The following is a 19,250-nucleotide window of genomic DNA, read 5'->3' on the forward strand; positions in this document are numbered from 1 at the left end:
GCATGCTCCTGTTCAGTTTCCCAACTCTCACTCCAGCCGTGTGACTTAATCAGTCTGACAGACTCTGGGTGCCTGGGGAAAGTCTCTCTCTCTCCGCAGTCCCCTTTCTCCTCAAGTTTACGCTCTCTGTGACAAACTCATTCTGGCACCTTTCGAAATGCAGAGCTCTCTGTTCTACGGCCCTCTATGGTCTCTTCACACTCACACACATGCGTACGCACCACGACAAAGCACACAGGGGCGGTGGAGTACATGCCCAACACAATGCTATGCGGATGCACACGGGTACGCAGGAACACACACAAACACAATAATTTGCAAAGACATAAATACACAGAGGATGTGGCTAAAAAGCAGGATCCCCTCGTCACACATATTATGTCTCGCACCTCACTCCCCAAGATACTTTCCTCGTTTCATTTTTAAGTGCTTACTCAAACAGCTCCCATGCGTAAAGAGCTAGCAGTTCCACGCATCACTTAATTTTTGTTATTGAGTGACATTCTCAATTAGATTTCACCTGAGTCTTGTGGTTTCTGACATCTTGAGTCCTTTTTCAGAGCTCATTATAAAAGCAATGGGATTGTACGTCCGTGGTGTCGGCAGGTCCAGTGCGTTTTGGCAAAGAAAGTGGGCAAAAGTCAACTTCAGCCTGTGGTTACGGAAGTCCCCACAGGGCTGAGAGGCTTCACTGTTTCATTCAGCAACACAACCCCATTCTTCAACCACCAACAAACACTCACCACTTTGTCTATCTTCTTCTCTGGCTGGATTTAAATTGGACGGAAAGCCTTTTTTTTTTAAGGATTATGATAGCTTTTTAGAAAATAATTAGAAAATAAAAAATATGTATCATAAAATATTAATATTATTGAAATACAATGTGATGAGTTTAAACATGCGTCTAAGTCAAGTCAATAAAAAAAACAGAAGGGCACTCAGAGTGTATACGTGCACCAAGGCCGAAAATTCCCCTTATGAAACCACATTTAAATTCCATAGATCCAGATTTTTTATTTGGATTCTGCACCAAAATGACACACTCATACTGTAAATATAGATTCCCCAAATATGATTATTTATGTTTTTATCAAGATCTTTGAATTATTCTCTCAGAAATCAATGGAAATGTTGCAAAGTGGAAAAAAAGAAAGAAACCTGGATCTGCCCCCTGATCTGAGTTGCGTAATCCTGCTACAGACAAACAAATGCTGGCAAAAATGTAACCTCCTGTGTGGAGATAACAAACTCAAATATAAGGATGCCTTCATCTCAAGTAACAGGCCATTCTGACATTGAATCACTGACTGGAAACAAAGGACGTGCAGATATACCATGACATTTTGACATATCTGGCAGAATGAAAACATAAAGTTAAAATAACCTTGTGATTGACCTAAACTCTGCATTCATCACATTATTAGTCACCTACAACGATTTCAATTTGGCTTCGACTGTTTTCTACCAAATGGAGGATCCTCAGCTTGACTCAGACTGATTCCTGTCTTGTCCTACAATCAGGGTGTGTTCACTTCACCGAGGTGGGAGCTTTCATTCTTTCAAATTAAGCCAATCATTGTTTACTGTGCGCCAGGCAGTCACAACACCAAGCCACAAATTTGGAGTGGTCCATTTAGACCCACTCTGACCTGTGTTTTCCTCCAAAGGTCTCTCGACGGTGGGCTCTCATACTGATAGTACCTGACAAATGTTTGCCCTGACATACCATTTCACCTCCTCCCATCTCTCCTCATTCTCTTCCACATGCCTAAGCACTTTAACAACACTGGCTTCGAGGCTTTCTCTGGCCTGGCTGAATTGATGGAGCAGGGGTCCGATAGAGCAGAACAATCTACAGAGTTTTTTCCCCTTTTTTTTTCTGGAAGGCAAAACAAGGAGAAAAAGGAGAAAAAGCAACAGAGGGGAAAGATTTTTAGGAGTCAGATAAAGGACATGTGTTTGTTCTGCTCAGGGATTCTCTCATTATTCTCCATTTTCAACAGAGACAATGATTAGTACCAAACATTTCCTATCTCTGAAGTGACAATTTGCCCATTTAATGCCTGTGTTATGTGGGCCTGACATTCTTTCATCCAATCGCTTTGCACTAATTTCAGTCTTTCCCTTTTATTTCTTGGCTGATAATTCTCACTTTATTTCCATTAAGCTTTGTTTGTTCACAGTGATCTGTTGCTGTAATTTGTTTGAGCTGTCAGCTTAAATGATGTGGCATGCCGACACAGCCCAGCAAATCGTTGCCCCCCCCCCCCTCTCCTCTTCTCCTTTTATGGAGAGCTGCCCTAGTTTTTTCTTCTTTTTTTTTTTACAGGGCGTAAGAGGGAAACATTACAATTAAGGTGGCGACATCGGCCCCCTGGTGGCCATGCTCAGGGACCAGATGTCCTGTCAGAGAGATGCCGGCCCTCACCTCGAGGGAGCTCTGGGTTGAAATCTGGTTCATGTCTCAGCGGGGGTACACCCCTGCTTCTGTTGCATCATTAATTCAGGGATAACTGATTGTGGAAGTATTAGGTCCCTTGTTCTTTTCCTTTTTTTCCCCTCCCCATTGTGGTCGGCTGCATAATAGAACTTTCTCATTCAGACATTTTTTTCAATTGCCCTCTTTTGGATTCACTCCCTGCTCTGTTCTCCCCATTCTCATGGTCAGGTGCTTTGTTGTGTAAATTACCTTGATGCATGTTGTACATCCCGAGAACACTGTACTTTTAAAACCATGATAATTAATGATAACCATGACAATTAAACAACACTGCCATAGTGTATTTGCGGTAAGACTGCAGGGACACCTACGCAGACGTGTGAAGGAGGCTTGACCTGCTAGGCTTAATGTAAGTGTCTATACATTTTAATTTGTCATCTCTGTAAGGATCAAAAGAATTGGCATGAGTTTTCAGAAAGTCAATATTCTGCTAGATGGAATCAAGATTTGCTCTTTTTTTGTTTTCAACCAATTTCCATGTTTGACAGATGCCCAGCTATAAGCGCTGTGTGAGGTGACATGCCATTTCCCTTGCAGGAGGCCTTCGAGGAAACGCGATCACAAAGAGGACCCCGCAATCTTCACTTTATTTTTTTTTTCCCATTTCCAAGCCTTGGATGCTGCCTTTCTCTCTCATTCTGTCCTGTTCTCCTTTAGTACAAGGTGGCTGCTGGTTTTTGGAGATGAAAGTCGCTTGTTTGGCAGCCTTCAAAGAGCCACAGTACTCTGAAAGTCACTTGAATTCCAGATACGTTCATTCGCCATTTCATATCCAATATGGAGGTGCTGATCAAAAGGATCAGAGCTGACGGAGAAGCTAAAAGATGCCGGCTTTGGAGTAAACAACAACAGTACCAGTTCCCAGACACACTCTACACTCTCTTTCTAAGAATTGTCCTTGAGCTAATGCTGCAGAACAGATATATCATTACTTCTACATTTGGAAAGTGGTTTCAACACTTGTTTTACTTACGAATAGCTATTTTTGCTTTATTCGTCCATACAATCATATATTTAAGTAATCCATTAAACTAATTACTGTATATGACATGCAAGGCAAAAAATACATCATAGGAGAGAAATATGAAGCATTAAGCCATTACAGGGAGCTTGCAGATGAAGACTGACAGTCGACTCCAAGCCATTAACTCTCCGCTCAATGTGGAGCACACCCATGTGGAGAAGACTCTTAGGGCTGCCGGAGATCCAACATAAATTTATGAGATAGATGTTTCAAATGAGGCCACGTTGGAGTGTGTACAGCAGGGTCTGAGCAAATGGCATCTTTTAATGAAAGCCTTGTTAATAATTAACGGCCGTAACCTGGGGGAAGTTTAGGGGCCGTGCGCTGAAGGTGATGAGGGGATTGGTGACACCTCTGAACATCCCACTGTGCTGCCATCATCTTTAGATGCCCTTCTGCATTTTTAATGCCCTGCTGTGCCCGTGTCACACAGTTTTGGGACAGGGGCATTAACTTCTCCCATCAAGAAACATAAGCTAAAAGTCACAGTGGGGTATTTTTTAAGAATAATAATACAAATCTCTCCTGTTATAATACTACCCCTTTGAAAAACCAGTGAGTGGTAGGTTGAACCAATGCTGTTTAGAGGAAGATAGGCAAACAATGTGAAGTAATAAAATTAGCATACAACGAAAGCGGGGAATAATCACATTTGTGCTTGTTCGCACACAGGCACAAATACTCTACTCAGACAACAAATACACTGGCATTAAGGATTAGGGCTGCAAGACGCAGATATCTTTTAATTTGTGACAAGAATGCTCTTCCTTTTGATATTTCTTTCATTCTTTTTTCTTTCTTTGTTGTTCTCTATTCCCCCTCACTTCTTTTCCAAAGCACTAGATATTTGTGTTTACCTTGGAAGGCATTGTGTTGTCATTACCATCAGCTCTCGGCTATTAAATAACATTGCCTTTCAGCGGCAAGAAAATCCTCTCGTCATCCTGGAAAAAAAACGAGAGCAGGATTTTACATAAATGCGACTTTGCGCTTCCAAAACGACTCCATGAAATCCTTGAGATGCACACTATATTTTGGTGTCATTTCTCTCTATATTTGTCCCGTGCTTCAGTAGCGAACTCTGCAGTCCACACATCCCTTAGAAAAATGATTTTACATATAATAAAAAAGCATGATCAAATATAGATTTCATATATCACATATCGAACGGCAGCAGAGATAAGTGCTTTCGGGGAGACTACAAATCTAGGCAATAACGCCGCTGGCATTTCCCCCAAAATGCCTCATGGTTATCAGTGATGAAATGGGACCTAAATTGCAGCAAATCTAAGCACTGAGCTTCTCTAAACTAGATATACCTGTGATGATGACACTGTAGGGTAACCAGGGCTCCCGCAATTTATGGTCCATTTACTGGAAGATGAGTTGACCATGGTGGACCTGCCTATCCACCATACCCATTCTCGCCCGATGTTCACTCTTCACAGGGCGCTGTCCACTCATCTGTCATTACATGGCCCCTTTCTCTAGTAACATTATCGCTTTAGATAAGGTTTCAATAAACTGTGCATGGCTTTTAGGGCTCTCTCTCATGCCACTCTAATCCAATCTCTGATGTGGAGTCTGTTCATCATCGTGCACCGCAGGCATTTTCGGTGTCCCTGTGCTCTTCGTTGCCCAGGAAGTAATGGATGGCCTTGCCCTTGGTTTACCCAAGGCCTTCCTCTTCAACTGTTTGTCTTCAGGTTGTCTCAAATGGGTCTGCACTGTGGTATTTTGATTTGATTAAATCAGGTTTAAAAGGTTAGAGACGGAGGGAGGCGAGGGGTTTGCCCTGCCCAGTTTTGCGAGCCAGTCCTCCTGCCATTTTGCATTGGGCAGTGGCCAAAGGAAAGTGGGAAAGTGAAATGACTTCTGTGCTCCTTTGTGATTTGCTCTAATGTCCCCCAGGGATTGAGCAATGACCACTGTGAATTCCCCCAGGACGCCAGGCAGATTGAAACCCCTGCCAACAGATATGAAAGGAACGCAAATCATTTAAACTCCCCAATGTGCATTAGCATTTTTTAATGCCCAGACTAGCCTCCACCATATTAAACTGCACTTGATGAAGCAAAATAAAAATCAGAGAGCGCGACAAGAGCTCTTCAACCTCCAAATCAGCAAAGTGAATATTGGAGTGGCCACTAAAAAATATTAATTATACATTAATACACTTTGTTTACTCTGTCAGGTTTCCGACATCCGTTTGCGAAGCCGAGCTGATGAAGACAGGACTCATGATCGAAGAGGCACAAAGGCACTGAAAGGTGCTGTGTGACAGAAGCCCTCAGTAGTGAAATAAATCGAGGGAGTGCCTTTAGCTGAACCTGCCTGTGACTCCACATTATTATTGCGTTTAAAAATAGGCTGTGTATTAAAGTGGGCAGAGTGAATCCCAGCAGAACCATATTAAAGAAACATCAGAACCACAGGCTTACAATCAATACAATTATTTTCTTATATGAGGATTTATTAATGTTTGAGGATCAATACAAACCTTTACTCTTAGCATGTTATAGAGCCCAGTAATACTGTTTAGCCCCTAGTGCTTATATAGTCCAGGGTTTCTTACCCGTTATTGTGCTTTGGTAATGCAAGTTAGGGTATGAAATGTGTGTGTGTGTGTGTGTGTTTTTGTGCGTGCATGCATGTGTGTTCAATGGATGTCTTTCTGTAAAATGGTTCAACCAGATGAAGCTTTGCCCCGTAAACAACGCAGAGCCACAGGCCTATCACTGAATCAGTCTGGAGACAAACAGAAGGATTTTCTATCAACATGCAAACCAAGCGCCCTGTGTCACAGGTTTCCTCAGACTGGGGTCAACTGCGCCCGCATTTCCCTCAACAAACATACAAATAGGAGCGGGAGGAGTTGGCACAGTGCCATCATTAGTGGTCCTGAAAGAGTTTTTTTGTGGGGGATGGGCGGTATGCAGGGCAGTTTCTGGCTAATATGCTAACACTGCAATCTCCACTAGTGAATGGCCCCTTTTTTCCCCCCAATTGCTCAATTGTCTTAGTGGGACAGGCAGGTGGCCCAAAGCCTCATTTGGCATCTGGTGAAAAAAGAAAAAAAAAAGAAATCACATCTACATAGTATATGGGAGTGTTGGGGGAGGGTGGCAGCATTAGACATTTTTCATTCACAAAGCTGCACATTCCTCCCTTGGCAGGTTTCAAAAGTTTTGGCTTGGATCTCCAGCCAGTTTGCGCTGCTATTGTGTTTGATGTGCTTTGCTGAATAAAACATCTTTTGCTATCAGGGCCAAATCAAATAGCCTTTCAAAAGCCATGCCTCTCACCACTGGTGTCTGGGACCATAGAGAGAACTGTTTTCCTATCTGTTAATTAAAATAGAGGCTATCGAGCCCTTCCTTTTAGCAGCCTGGAAATCAGACCAATCAGCAAGCTCATGTTTATTCGCTCTTGCAGATGGGTCCCCCACCCCCTTCCTGTTGAGACAGATTTACATCCATCCTGAGACAGGTGAGGGTTCAGGCTGGACATGATTTGGACTCTACTCTGTGGCTAACAAGTGACTGCTGCAAATTTGTATGGCTGTGGTTTTACAAAGACATGGTTTTCAGGGTCTCTGCTCTGTGCTACATCCGAAGTTTAATTTCTCTCGTTGATTGTAGGTCAAATTGTGTCAGCAAACTTTTGTGTCAGTTGATAATGCCCCTTGAAGGCCCTACAATGAAAAAGGTTCCGGTCACATTCAAATTTGCGAGTGCCACAATATCCACTAAGCACTGCTGAGCAAAATTTGACGTGTTTATTACAATGCAAATACACATACAAGAAAGGGGGTAATGCAAGAGGCACATCACTACAGTCCCAGATTTGCAACTGTTTCTTAAGAGTGGAATTTAGTATACTGGAGTCCAGACAGCGACAACAGCCTCAAGGTTTGCTTGCAAATGGAAGTATCGTACATGCTACATACACCACAGCTGTAATGGTAGAGACAGATCCACACTCATCCACAGGTGAGGAGTGTCCTTCCTCTCCATATTCTGCTTGCACAAGTTAAAAGGATGATTTGCATTTATATTGCCATTCATTGGTTAAAGCCGTAATTGTCCTGACAGAGACGCAAATGCGCAGACGCCACACATACAGAATGTATGTGAAGTGTGCAGCATGAAAAAACATTGTGATGAATCTTTGGCATGACAGTGTTGGGACAGGGAGAAACAGGGACAGAGATGGGGGAAGAAGGAACAAAACAGGGGAGAGGAGGGTGAGTTCATCCAGGTGTAATATTGAGCTGTGCCAGAAACTTCCCGCCAAACACTAGGAAGTCGTTATCAGATCAGCAACCCAATTCCTCAAGTGCCTCCTCTGCTGAAGCACCACATACATCTTCTCGCCTCTTTGCTAACACAGCCTTTCACAATCATGTGGATGCATTGGCTGCCTGGTTTAATCACAAATGTTTCAAGCAATAGTGGGGCATATATCCTGACACCAGTTGCAGTGTTGTACTGCGACAAGGCTTTCATGTGATTTGGTCAAGCTTATAGCTGCAGATCTGCACAGATAGCACCATCCTTAAGAAAAATGGGACAGAGAGAGTCAGGCCAAGGCAATCAATCTATTCATGGATGTTGCTTGGATGTTTTTTTTGTATTGTTACATACAAATGACTCTGCTTGACTTTGCATGCAGGTTTTTTCTATGGCACCTCTTTCTGTGGCCGTTTCATATGGCGGTGCTGTCACAAGGCTGCATACTGCTCAGCTAAAGAAACAACTCAGATTTTGCACATCTATAGATTAAACCTTTGCACTTAAAGCTACCCTGAACCAGATGTGAACTGTAAATTAGAACCATATATAAAACAACTATGTGTGATTAACACAATAAATAATTGATACATTTTGTGTGATTTGCAAAATCTCATCTTGCGTCAACTTCATCTTCGTATTAAAGCTGCAATCTTTAACTTTCTTCACATGCAAACTACTGCAGAGAGATTGATGATTGATGCAATTCATCAAATATACCATTGATTAATCTGTTCTGTGAATGTAGGTATATAACCCTACCCTACCTAGCTAATGGATATAAGCTGACTGACCTGTTTGAGATTTGTCATGAGCAGAGCATGGAGAGCTTCTGCAACTGCCTTTAAATGTGCTTGGATTTTTTTTTACCACATGAATGATGAAGGTTTTATTTATCATCAACATTTGGGGTTTATGCGAAACTTAAACTTAACATGATCTTACTTCATTGACTGTAATAACATTAATGTATGATTTTAAAGCAAAGTATTGGATGTTACTTCCATTATAATAATGGAAAACAGGATATTTCTTTCATTACTTTTCACTTATACATTTTCACCCAAATATCTTTTGTTTTTTTCCGTTTTGCTAACCTGTCTTCGTGACGGATGTTAAGTCACAGCAGTGTCGCCCATTCACCGTAAACACTTTACTGTACCGTGCACTGCAATTCTAGGAAGCGACAGCTAACAAAAGCACAGCTGTGTATTTATATATCTTTCTTTTGTGCCTTTTGAATTAGGAGTGTGCGTGCGCCTCCTTCTCAACTCAATGCTTCTCTGCAGCATACCTCCTGGAACAGGCAAACAGGTATGAAAAATGCAGCTCCTGTGGTGAGAGCTTTCATTCAGTTTTTTAAAAAAAGGGGTTCGGATGTGTTAAGGCTGAATGTGAGGCACAATGAACATTTAAGTTAAACATTTCCTCAGTGTGACTGTCTTGAACAAAAGGCCTATTAATGCCTCCGACTTGCAAAGCAGGGATTTGACAAGAAAGGAGCAAACTTCTCTTGTTAGCTACAATGCCTGAACCCACCTTGTAGAGCACCTGTGTTGTACAAGCAATGACAGAACCCAGCAGTAAGTTAAAAGAATCCTATCAATCAAAATCTCGCCTTGGTAGAGACAAGATTTGCAGAGAAAAGACACAGCCGGGGTGAAAAAAACATCAACATTTTACTTTCATCCCAGCTGTGGCTATACTTTGTCCTCTCCCAGGATAAATAACACAGTGTGAGCCGCAACTTCTCTACTTAAAACACCCCCACAACTGAACACACACAGCCCTATGGGGCAGCCCTTAGTTGCTTTAGCCTGTTGTTTCCTGTGCATTAAACTGCAATTTAGAGGCCATTAATCCATCCTTTTAATCCGTCACCAAATAAAATCCTGACTGGGGTCAGTGAGGGCGTCCACATGCTCATACACTTAACAGCATTCCTGCGCGTTTTCTTCCAAATTGACCACCTACGACTGTCTCCGTTGGGTCGTTCAAAGATAACGTCTCAGGGGGATGGAAATGCAACAATAAAGAGTTGAATGAAGAATTGCAGCTGCTAACCCTGCCGTCACAGGTGACCCAGTGATCACAACAGCATCTGGTTGAATAACTTAACACCGCCGCCCAACAGACATGTAATCCGGGATAATGCCCTTTTGCTGAGTGCTCCAATCTGGATAAATTCATCCCCGAGGAATGAGATCCAACGGCGGAGTCTCAGAGAGCGAGAGGAGATGAGGGGCTGGAGGGGGGGGGTGTATGGATGTTGGGGGCTGATTGGTTGGTGCTAAAGAAAACTGTTGGGGCTGGGGAGAGGGTCTTCTGGATGCATAATGAAGCCCAACAGTAAACAGCTTGATTTTGTTGACTGACTGCATGAGAGGAAGCAGATCATTGCCTGGGTTTCCAAGAAGACTCCAAACTAATCATGCTCCTTTCCCTGGCTGACCTGAATCCTCAAAGACTCAAAACGAGGCTTTCATCCAGACTGCGGGTTACTGGGGTATACGAAGATTGTACATCTTTATTTGGTATAGTCTATAAATAAACCATGAGCGTTGAGGTCTTACCACAAACACATAATTTCCTATCATGCTTATCTCTACAATTAGTGATTGATTGATATATTTATTAATCAAACATTTGTAGAGCCAACAACCAAACTCACTGTTTTCTCTGGGGGCACCGACCAAATGCGCGTCTTTGCCAAAACGGATTTTTAATTTTTCTTAGAAGTATGATCTCTCTTTAATTCCACAAGCGCTGACAAACATTGGGACTTACAAGTTCCAGCTGTCCAGCGGCAGCCTCTCAGATTATTTATTCATATGTTTACTTATTACCATAAATATCCAACCAGGCACTCGGCTCAGAGGGATTACAGTGGGCTTAATCTATCGTGGCACAGAAATGAGCAGGGGTCACAGCGGCTGAGGTGACTTAAGCTGGCTAGCCTTGATGGGACATGCAAACAAGAAAACAAACTGCATGCCACTGGGCCCCATCATGGGCCGATGACATCATCCGTCACTCACTGTGTTTGCATCACATGATCCAGGCAAGGTTGGCATTACTCGATGCAGCAGTAATGCACAGCGACTGGGAAAGTCGCCTGAACAGGTCAATATGCCGTATGCCTATTAATTGCCAGACTTCCACCAGAATACAGGCAGCTACTAGTCACGCTACTTGTGTTGAAAATAGAAGTAATAGAACAGCATGGCTTATGACAACATGCAAGCAGAATGGTGTATTGCTTTTCGCATCCAGATAGAATGGGGATAAATCAATTAATTACCTGTGAAATATTGTGTTCATAATCCGTGCATTAGACATACGAGTCTTGCTTACAAATAACTATTCATAATAATGAGGCTGAAAATTGGCATTTCTGTTTGAGTAGTGTTGTGCAGTGTAATGGGCTGTATTTCTTTCTCTCTCCCCCCCCCCCCACTTCCTTTGGAGAAGTGAGAATGATTTCGCCGTCCATAAAAATCCACACATCCAAACATGACATGGAAAGACATTTAATTATACTTTGGTGGAGAAATATGTATCAAAGCCTGCCGCCCATGAAAAGCGGATTTAGAGTCGTCAGACAGCAGTTAATAGACAGCAGTAAATGAAATAGGGGCTGCTGGGGGTACTAAGATGAGCTTTCCAGGGCTGAGAAAAAGCTTAGTCTGGCCGGGTGGCAAAATCAGGAGTTTCAACACGAGATCTATGGGGGGGGGGGGGAGGAAATGAAGGGTGGAGGGAGGAGATTTTTAAGAAGATTGGGATTTTATCCCTGTGCAGCGGCACTGCCCCTTGTGGGCGAACCTTGAGCCAAAGGTAGCCCGAGTGGAAGGTATCATTTTCCAAACAATGCGAAACAAAAAAACACTTCATCCCAGACAGTTTGTGTATTAATTTCACAAGGTGTCACTCAGAGAAAGAAAAGCAGAGAAGAAAAGAGGCAGAGAGAAAGGGACTGAGCTCTTACACTTAACATTGCCAATGTGAGATTTTTTTCTCGAGCACATTTTCTTCAGAGTCTGGCACATCCAGTATAAGACTGTTCTTAAGCTGCCCTTCCTCCATTGGAACATAATGCTCTCACGTATTTCACCCTTTTCCCGACAGAGGCTAGGGTTCTCAATCACATTGCCTCTCACAGCGAAAAGGCAAAAAAGAGAAAACAGAAAAAAGACAGGGAGCAACAGAGGGACGGTTACTGAGACAGGGAGGGGGAGATGTGTCGCTGCAAGGTGAGGACTGAAATCATGAGCCCACAAGCCAACACCAGCGCTGTTGGACAATGTATTGACTGGATAGGTGGGGGAAACGGCGAAGCGGCGCTGGGAGAAGATGGACCGGGTCCTGTACGAGTTTAGCCTGAGGTGAATATGTTCTCGGAGACTGTCTCCAAAATTCTCCTGACTGGTGCTGTGTCATCTGTCACTGCCAGGAGAGGTGACAGCAGAAGAAAAGGTGCCCTACATGCGCTACAGCACATTTGGGTTGGACAGACTCCTCTCTCCCTCCTGCTCGTTCTCTCATTTTCACGCTCTCTTTCTTCCGCGCGCTCTCTCGCAGGACAGCTGTGTCTAAGTATACGACTGCTATGGCCACAATTCCCCTCTGTCCCCTTGTTCATAAAAATGAGATTGTTTTCCGCAGCTTTCTGCTGACACCGGCTCGGCACATAAACAGAGCCGTAATTTGTACAACAACAGTAAGCTACAGGGAAGCACTTTTTTCTCCCTGGAGGCATGCATAGAGAAGCAGGGTTGTTATCCCCTGTTTACCTGGCAGGGGGAAGTAGTACTTTACTTTATGGTAATAACCCACTGTGCTGAAATGCACAGCAATCTCATCTCATTCCAGTCGCTGCAATCGTTTTCGTTGGTGCCGTCTGAAATATGGTGTTAGTTGTTCCCAGTACTGGGGAAAAGCCTGTGATGGTATGTGACTGAAAATGTGAGGGTTACAGAGTAAAAGTCCCAAACAAAGTGTGCTGCATGTTAATAAATCAAATGTGCTTTTTAAACTGGGATGTTATTCATGCTTATACACCTGCAAGAAATGGGATTAGAGAACCGTGCACGCACACACACACACACAGTTGTTGTACACAAACTTAGCAGATGTTAAGCAGAGAGGAGGAGAAGAAACTAATGACTGATTGAGCATCACAATAAGCACAGATGGCACAGAGATACTTGACAGTGACACCAGTGAGGACGTGACACAGCAAAGCAGCAACATCGGGAAGAGTTACAGCATCTTAAGTACCAGGTCTGATGTCCTGTAACTGTCCGGCAGCAGAAGTCATGACCTACAGAGAAAGCCTCAGAGATGCCCTGTCCACTCTCTGGGTCAATTTGCCTGTGTCACCGTCCCTGGTCACACATCGGCAAAGAAAAAAACAGACAGCGCCGCTCACAGAGTCCCTGGCAGAGATCTACAACTCTTTAAAGTGCAGGAGATGCTGAGAGGGAATTAGAAGCTTTATCACTCCCGTCAGTTGCAAATTGGTCTGTCTTGATATAATTATTTTCCCTGTGTTTCCACAAGAAAAATGAGTCAGCAGACACATTTAATCACAGTAAATTGTTGCACTTGATGAGTGGCGTTTCTTGTTTTCGTCCTTTCTTTCCCGGTTTGTTATGGGCTATAAATCAACATGTGGAACCGCTCAATTCAGCCCCTTAGAAAATGATCTTGTTTACCGAGTCTCATTTGCTGCCGCTGTGTTTGCAGCGTGATGCCGACTTTGAGCTGTCAATTTCCACGCAACGTGTGAACAAACCGAGATCTATAATTGGAGGATGGGTTTAGCCTTTTTTACTGAGCTGTTCCTCAACAAAAGGTTACAAATCCCTCTGGGAGACTACAACACACACACACACACACAAAGATACACACGCCCACATATTCATTCATGTCGATGCCCTCCTTAGGACATAGTCCAGTTTGACAGGGTCAAACTTTGAGGAGAGGTGGCGGCTGTGTCATTGACCCTGACCCTCAGAGCGTAGACCAGGCGGCTTGCCTCGGAACAGGAATGACAAACATCCACTGTCTGATTCAGCCCCGTGCACACAGACACCACAGAGGGAGAGTTCCGCCTGCACTTTACTCACTTCCATTGTTTTCCAAAGACAACCACCTGGTGGCAAGCTGGGGAAACAACTAATCCATCCTCATGCTGTCCACAAACAGGCTGTCAAGGAATACAAATAACAACAGGCGAGCGAAACACTGTCCACGGGTCCAGGGATGCCAGACTTTATTCAGGAGTCTGAGGCATCTTTTCTCCGCTTCTCTTCTGGACCGGATCCCCCATAGTTAAGACTCGATAGGGAAGGGCTGTCAGTTCAAAACAATGTGACTCAGGAGTGAACGCTTGACTGAACTGGACTGTAGGGATAGAGGGCTTTGTGTGTGTGTGTGTGAGTGTGAGTGTGTGTGTGACAAGAATATCAAACCCACAAAGGAAGTATTTAACTTGTCTGCTCTGGAAGCGATGACAAACTACAAACAGGGGAAAAGTGCAGGGCTATTCAGCAGCTGCCTAACACCCCCCCCCCCCCGGACAGCCACACTGACTTTTCCCTCTTTTGCGTCAAGACATAACAGTGCGCACGAGAGAGCCATGTTATACACAGTTTGAAAAAAACAACAAAAAACAAGTAGCATGGTAGCACAAGCACAGACATCACGGGCAAGAGATGAAATCCAGAGACGCACTTCCCAGCCAGCATGTCACACACGCACAGCAATCAAACCAGCACGCCACATTGGGATGAATGAGCAACTTTAACGTGGGAAAACTCACCGTGTCCGGAGATCCACAGGAGCAGGAGGACCCAGGGGATCATGACTGGGGAGTGGAGAGGGCAAAACCTACACAAAACTGTGGGCGAGTGTGAAATCGAAGTTGGCAGGCACGGGCACATGCACGAGATGAGACAGTGCCCCTCTGTGCTGTTGTGGGTTGGGGGTGGTGGGGTGGGTTCGAGGGGGTTTAAGGATGCTACAGTCCCTCAGTGGTGTCTCCTTTTACCAGTGGAGGGCTGGTAGTCTGTCTCCGGTCCTGCTCTGCCTCCTCTTCTGCCTCCTCTTCTTCCTCTTCTCCTCCTCCTCCTCCTCACTCTCTGTGTCACTCTTCGGAGTTGCCCGTGGTCGGCTCTGCCTCGCACGCTGCCTTGTTGACGGGGAGCCGGTGGGAGTTTGTGCGCCTTCGCTTGCTGCTGACTCTGGAGCGCACACAGGCTCACTGTTTCTCTCCAGCTCGCACGGTTTCCCGTCCCCCATCCACGCTCAGTCTCCTCAGCCCCTCACTTGCCCCCCCCTCCTCTCTCTCTCTCTCTCTCTCTCTCTCTCTCTCATGCTCAACCACTCACATAGCAGACACAGTGAGGGGATAGAGCTCCTTAACCAGACTCCTCCCTCCCTCCCTCCCTTCCTCCATCCCTCTTCTCTCTCTTCTCTCTCTCTCTCTGTGGCTGAGTGTGAGGCTGGGAGGCTCGTCTCCTCGCTCTGGGAACGAGACAGCTTCCATGGGAGGAACAGAGGAGGGTGCCCTCTCAATTAGAATGAGAATAGGAGCGACTTGGCCTCTATGGCCACAAATAACACAGACATTCACAAAACAAAAAAGTGCCGTTTTAACCCCTCCTCCCATTCGGGACCCTTGCCTCTTTTTCAGATTCTATGGGCGGCACTGAATTCTGTGCCAATCCGTCAGCCGCCTTCCTTTGGGAACGGATCGAGACCACATTAGTATTCAAGACCAAAGTTGTGGTATTCATTAGTTTTCAATTTTTATCAGGGGGTAAATTAGATTCATAGTCACTCACTCAGGGATCCATGATGCAAGACGCCATAAAAAGCCCAGATGCACTCAGTGCTTACTAACAAGTTTTCCAGGGTTTGCCCTTTAAATGTCTAAAAAGGGGCATTTCTTTTTTCCTGTTGTGTTCCGGGTCCACATATAACACAAAGCCCTGTATGTCTTGTATTGTAAAACCACACATGAATTAGTTTCGGCAGCATTGGCTCTGGGGAAAGCAACATTCCTCTTTGGAGAACTTCGGTCTAGAGGATCTGATCGGATGCCAGTCAACTTTGTACCCATATTCACGGCCCCCAGATTCTGACATTAGTGGGTTTTTTTTTTTTTTAAAGTAACTATTTGAGAATAAAATTAAAACAAATAGTGCTCAGAGGATCCGTCCCACTGCTTATTCTAACAGCAGGTTCACATTTGTGGCTTTTGATAAAATATCTTAACCACCTTTAAATTTATTAAATTTGGTCTAAGACTCAAGACCCACCACTTTTCTGATCCCCAATTTTTCCATCTACCCCCTTCATCATGCCAAAATAAAATGAAAAAATGTTTTAATAAATTCATGGCAAAATACCTGCCATAATCTAATTTGCGAAAATCTAATGATAATTAGTAAATGTTAGCATACTAACATATATGACCAGATATTGTGTGCATTGACACGAGTCAGGTTGAAATCCATTGGATATGACACTTAGAAAATACTTGAAACCATACTTGAAACCTCACATCAAGCCCAGGTATGTTAAGAATTGCATGAATTAGTCTATATTACATTTAACAGCTAATGTTAAAGTTATTCATTCCCTGCAAGGTGACACTTAATTCTCTACCATCCCCAGAGTATCTAATCAAGTTATAGTAGAGAACCATGAAGAACAAATGATACATTAACATTAAGTGCGCTCAGAGAGCACATACCTCCACCAAGGCCAATGCATTATCCCACCACGATAAAGAAAGTTGAAAAAGTTCCTGGATATGCCTGTTTATCTAGATCCACTCCATAGTTGATCGTGTTCTCCTTTGTTTCATGCCTCACTGCTACACACAATTGAATGAAAATCAGTGCTGTAGTCTTTGCATAATCCTGCTATTTAACAAATTCCGATGAAAACATAACCGCCTTGGTGGAGGTACAGATGATACCAAAGATAATTTTCTTTCCTCAAACTATGAGGTGGTACAAAAAAGAAACTGCAGTATGCAAAACATTTGGGTTTAAAGTTTCAGATGGATATGCAAAGATGCTCCATACAAAGATGCTACAAGCTACGCAAATGTATGAACTGATAAGACACTTCCTGTCTCCTAGGTGGGCGTGGCTGTTAGCCTTATGACTTGTCCATATCAAAACAATTATCTGCTAGTTCAATATCTGATATCTACCCAGCACATCATGAAAGAACCAAAAGAACAAAATGAATAGAGAACTAGGATGGCACTCAGTAGAACACATACCTCCGCCAAGGCCCAACAGTCCCATTAAATTCAATTAGACTGCAACAAATTTCACACAGTCATGGATATCATTTCCCTTAATATGCCCGATTTTTTTCAGCAAGATCCATGAATTATTCCCAGAGAAAACCGTTAAAATGTCAAAAAAACACCCCAATTCACAATCTTCAAGAAAGTGAGAAAACATTCCTGGATCCGCACCAAAATGTCGTGGGTTCTTCTCTCACCCATTACACATCCTTCCACCAAGTTTCACGGAAACCTGTTTATGTGGTTGTTGTGTAATCTTCGTTATAAACACACATACATACAAACCAACCAACCAACCAACAAAAGGACCTGGGTTAAAACGTAATCTCCTCAGTAATGACCACCATCTCCTCTCTGAGCTCCCTCTGATGATGTCCAACTTTGACATTTGAAGCTGCACAAAGAACAAAGCGTTGGTTAATATTACCGTAGCAGGCTGAGTCCTTGCTAACTTCACCGTGGTATAGTTTGGTTTGAGAAGCTGAAGTGCGCTAAGAAACTGAGGAGAAAGACGGAGCCAAGCAATGAGGGCTTATCATGAGCGCCCCCTTTGTCCACACAGAGGTAGACGGACATGTGATCTATATTTTACAAAAACATAGATTATAGGAGATTTAAATAAATAAACGAGGGGGGTAAAACTTAATTTTAAACAAACAGCAATTTGACGTCATTCTAGTAATGTTAGGATCTGGATGATTTTATATAACATGGTTAGAAACTAAGAATAGAGTAATTATATCATACATCGTTGTATCGTTCTTCCGAATAATAACTGACATGTAAATCTGGAATGTAGGGAGATAACATGTACAGTAATGCCCACTACCTCAACATCAAAGCTCTGACAATGACACGGTGAGCGCTGCATGAGGCCGGAGTCTACTTCATATCAATTTAATCCATGCCTTTGACCTCCTGATCTAATCAAAGGACCCGAGCATGACAGGTGGTCTTTTCATCAGCCAAACCAACAGCTACACACAAAAACAACCCCTCTGCGGCTCAACCAGAGGATAACAGATCTGCATTCTGCCGAAGAGGGGCAAAGAATAACAATGGAGCTTATGTGCTTGAAGGTTGAGCAATGAGGGTAAATGAGGTAAACAAATTTCTATGTCTAATACCCACAATCCTATGCTGTGTACAATAAACCCCTTCGCCTGGATTACTTTTTTTAATATCTGGAATATTTGGACACATTGGAGGATGAGGGACTGAGCTGAAAATCATCTTGTTTGTTGCCATCCACATTAAATGAGTTCTGATTCCTACAATGAAGAGTTTATAGCAGGTTTATTTCCAGATCAAAAAGGAAAGTAGGACGTCTATTCAAAGTTAATTGAAAATGCATGTGTTTTTATAGCACGTGCACACAATATGCATCTTGATGATAACTGTTGAGAAAAATGGATCTCGATGCACTAATTCCTAAGCTAGACTGAGAAATGAAGAAAAAAAAATCAAAACGCAAAAAAGAAAAAGTGATTCAGAAAAGAAAACAAAACAACAATGCAACACCATGTTTTGTATTATAATGCTCTGACACGGGCGGAGGGGAGACATTACAAGATGTGAGGTCTAGTAAAGGACTCATATGCTGTTAAAGCCACAGTGCACCCACAGGGGGCATAATCTTAAATGACTTGGGAGACAGGACTCTTCTTCGCAGCCTTTAAGAGCCTCTTTATGCCACAGACCATAATCCACAGTCAAGAGGACATGCTCAAAAGAAAGGGAAAGGGAGCTAAAACAAAATGACGATATACCATATATTGGTGAGAGCTGCCTGTGATTCACCCACGCTATTAACTGCAGACCATCTGTGCTAAAGTGCAATATTATAAAAGTTGAAAGGCTATTCTGTGCTAAACTAATAATTGATCTTACAAACTTTATATGTGATTCCTATGTATTCATGAGAACAGCTGCAATTGCAAGGATGCCCTCTTCTAGCCTCTGTGGCAACGGCCAATATTCTGGAGCTTCTGGTAAAGTGTCGGGGCCACAAGTTGAACATTTCTCCACACAAAACACAAACAACGATACTTTTTGTAGGTGTTTGAGGGCCACACGGAATTTTAGCTAAACTCTTTTAAC

The 19,250-nt window shown here is 43.4% G+C and overlaps 1 protein-coding gene across 8 annotated transcripts in view; it reads right to left on the reverse strand.

Annotated features, from left to right (window-relative positions):
- kirrel3b (kirre like nephrin family adhesion molecule 3b) overlaps positions 1 to 15,153 on the reverse strand; it is a 163,650-nt gene extending 148,497 nt beyond the window's left edge. For all 8 annotated transcript variants that reach the window (XM_034605490.1, XM_034605489.1, XM_034605486.1 and 5 more), the window contains exon 1: positions 14,643 to 15,153. In XM_034605490.1, coding sequence (XP_034461381.1) covers positions 14,643 to 14,763 — 121 coding nt within the window. In that variant the 5' untranslated portion in view covers positions 14,764 to 15,153. The remainder of the gene's footprint in view (positions 1 to 14,642) is intronic.
- Between the last annotated feature and the right edge of the window lie 4,097 nt (positions 15,154 to 19,250).

This window comes from Hippoglossus hippoglossus, chromosome 13, assembly GCF_009819705.1.
Source record: "Hippoglossus hippoglossus isolate fHipHip1 chromosome 13, fHipHip1.pri, whole genome shotgun sequence".
In the NCBI taxonomy this organism is placed as follows: Eukaryota; Metazoa; Chordata; class Actinopteri; order Pleuronectiformes; family Pleuronectidae; genus Hippoglossus; species Hippoglossus hippoglossus.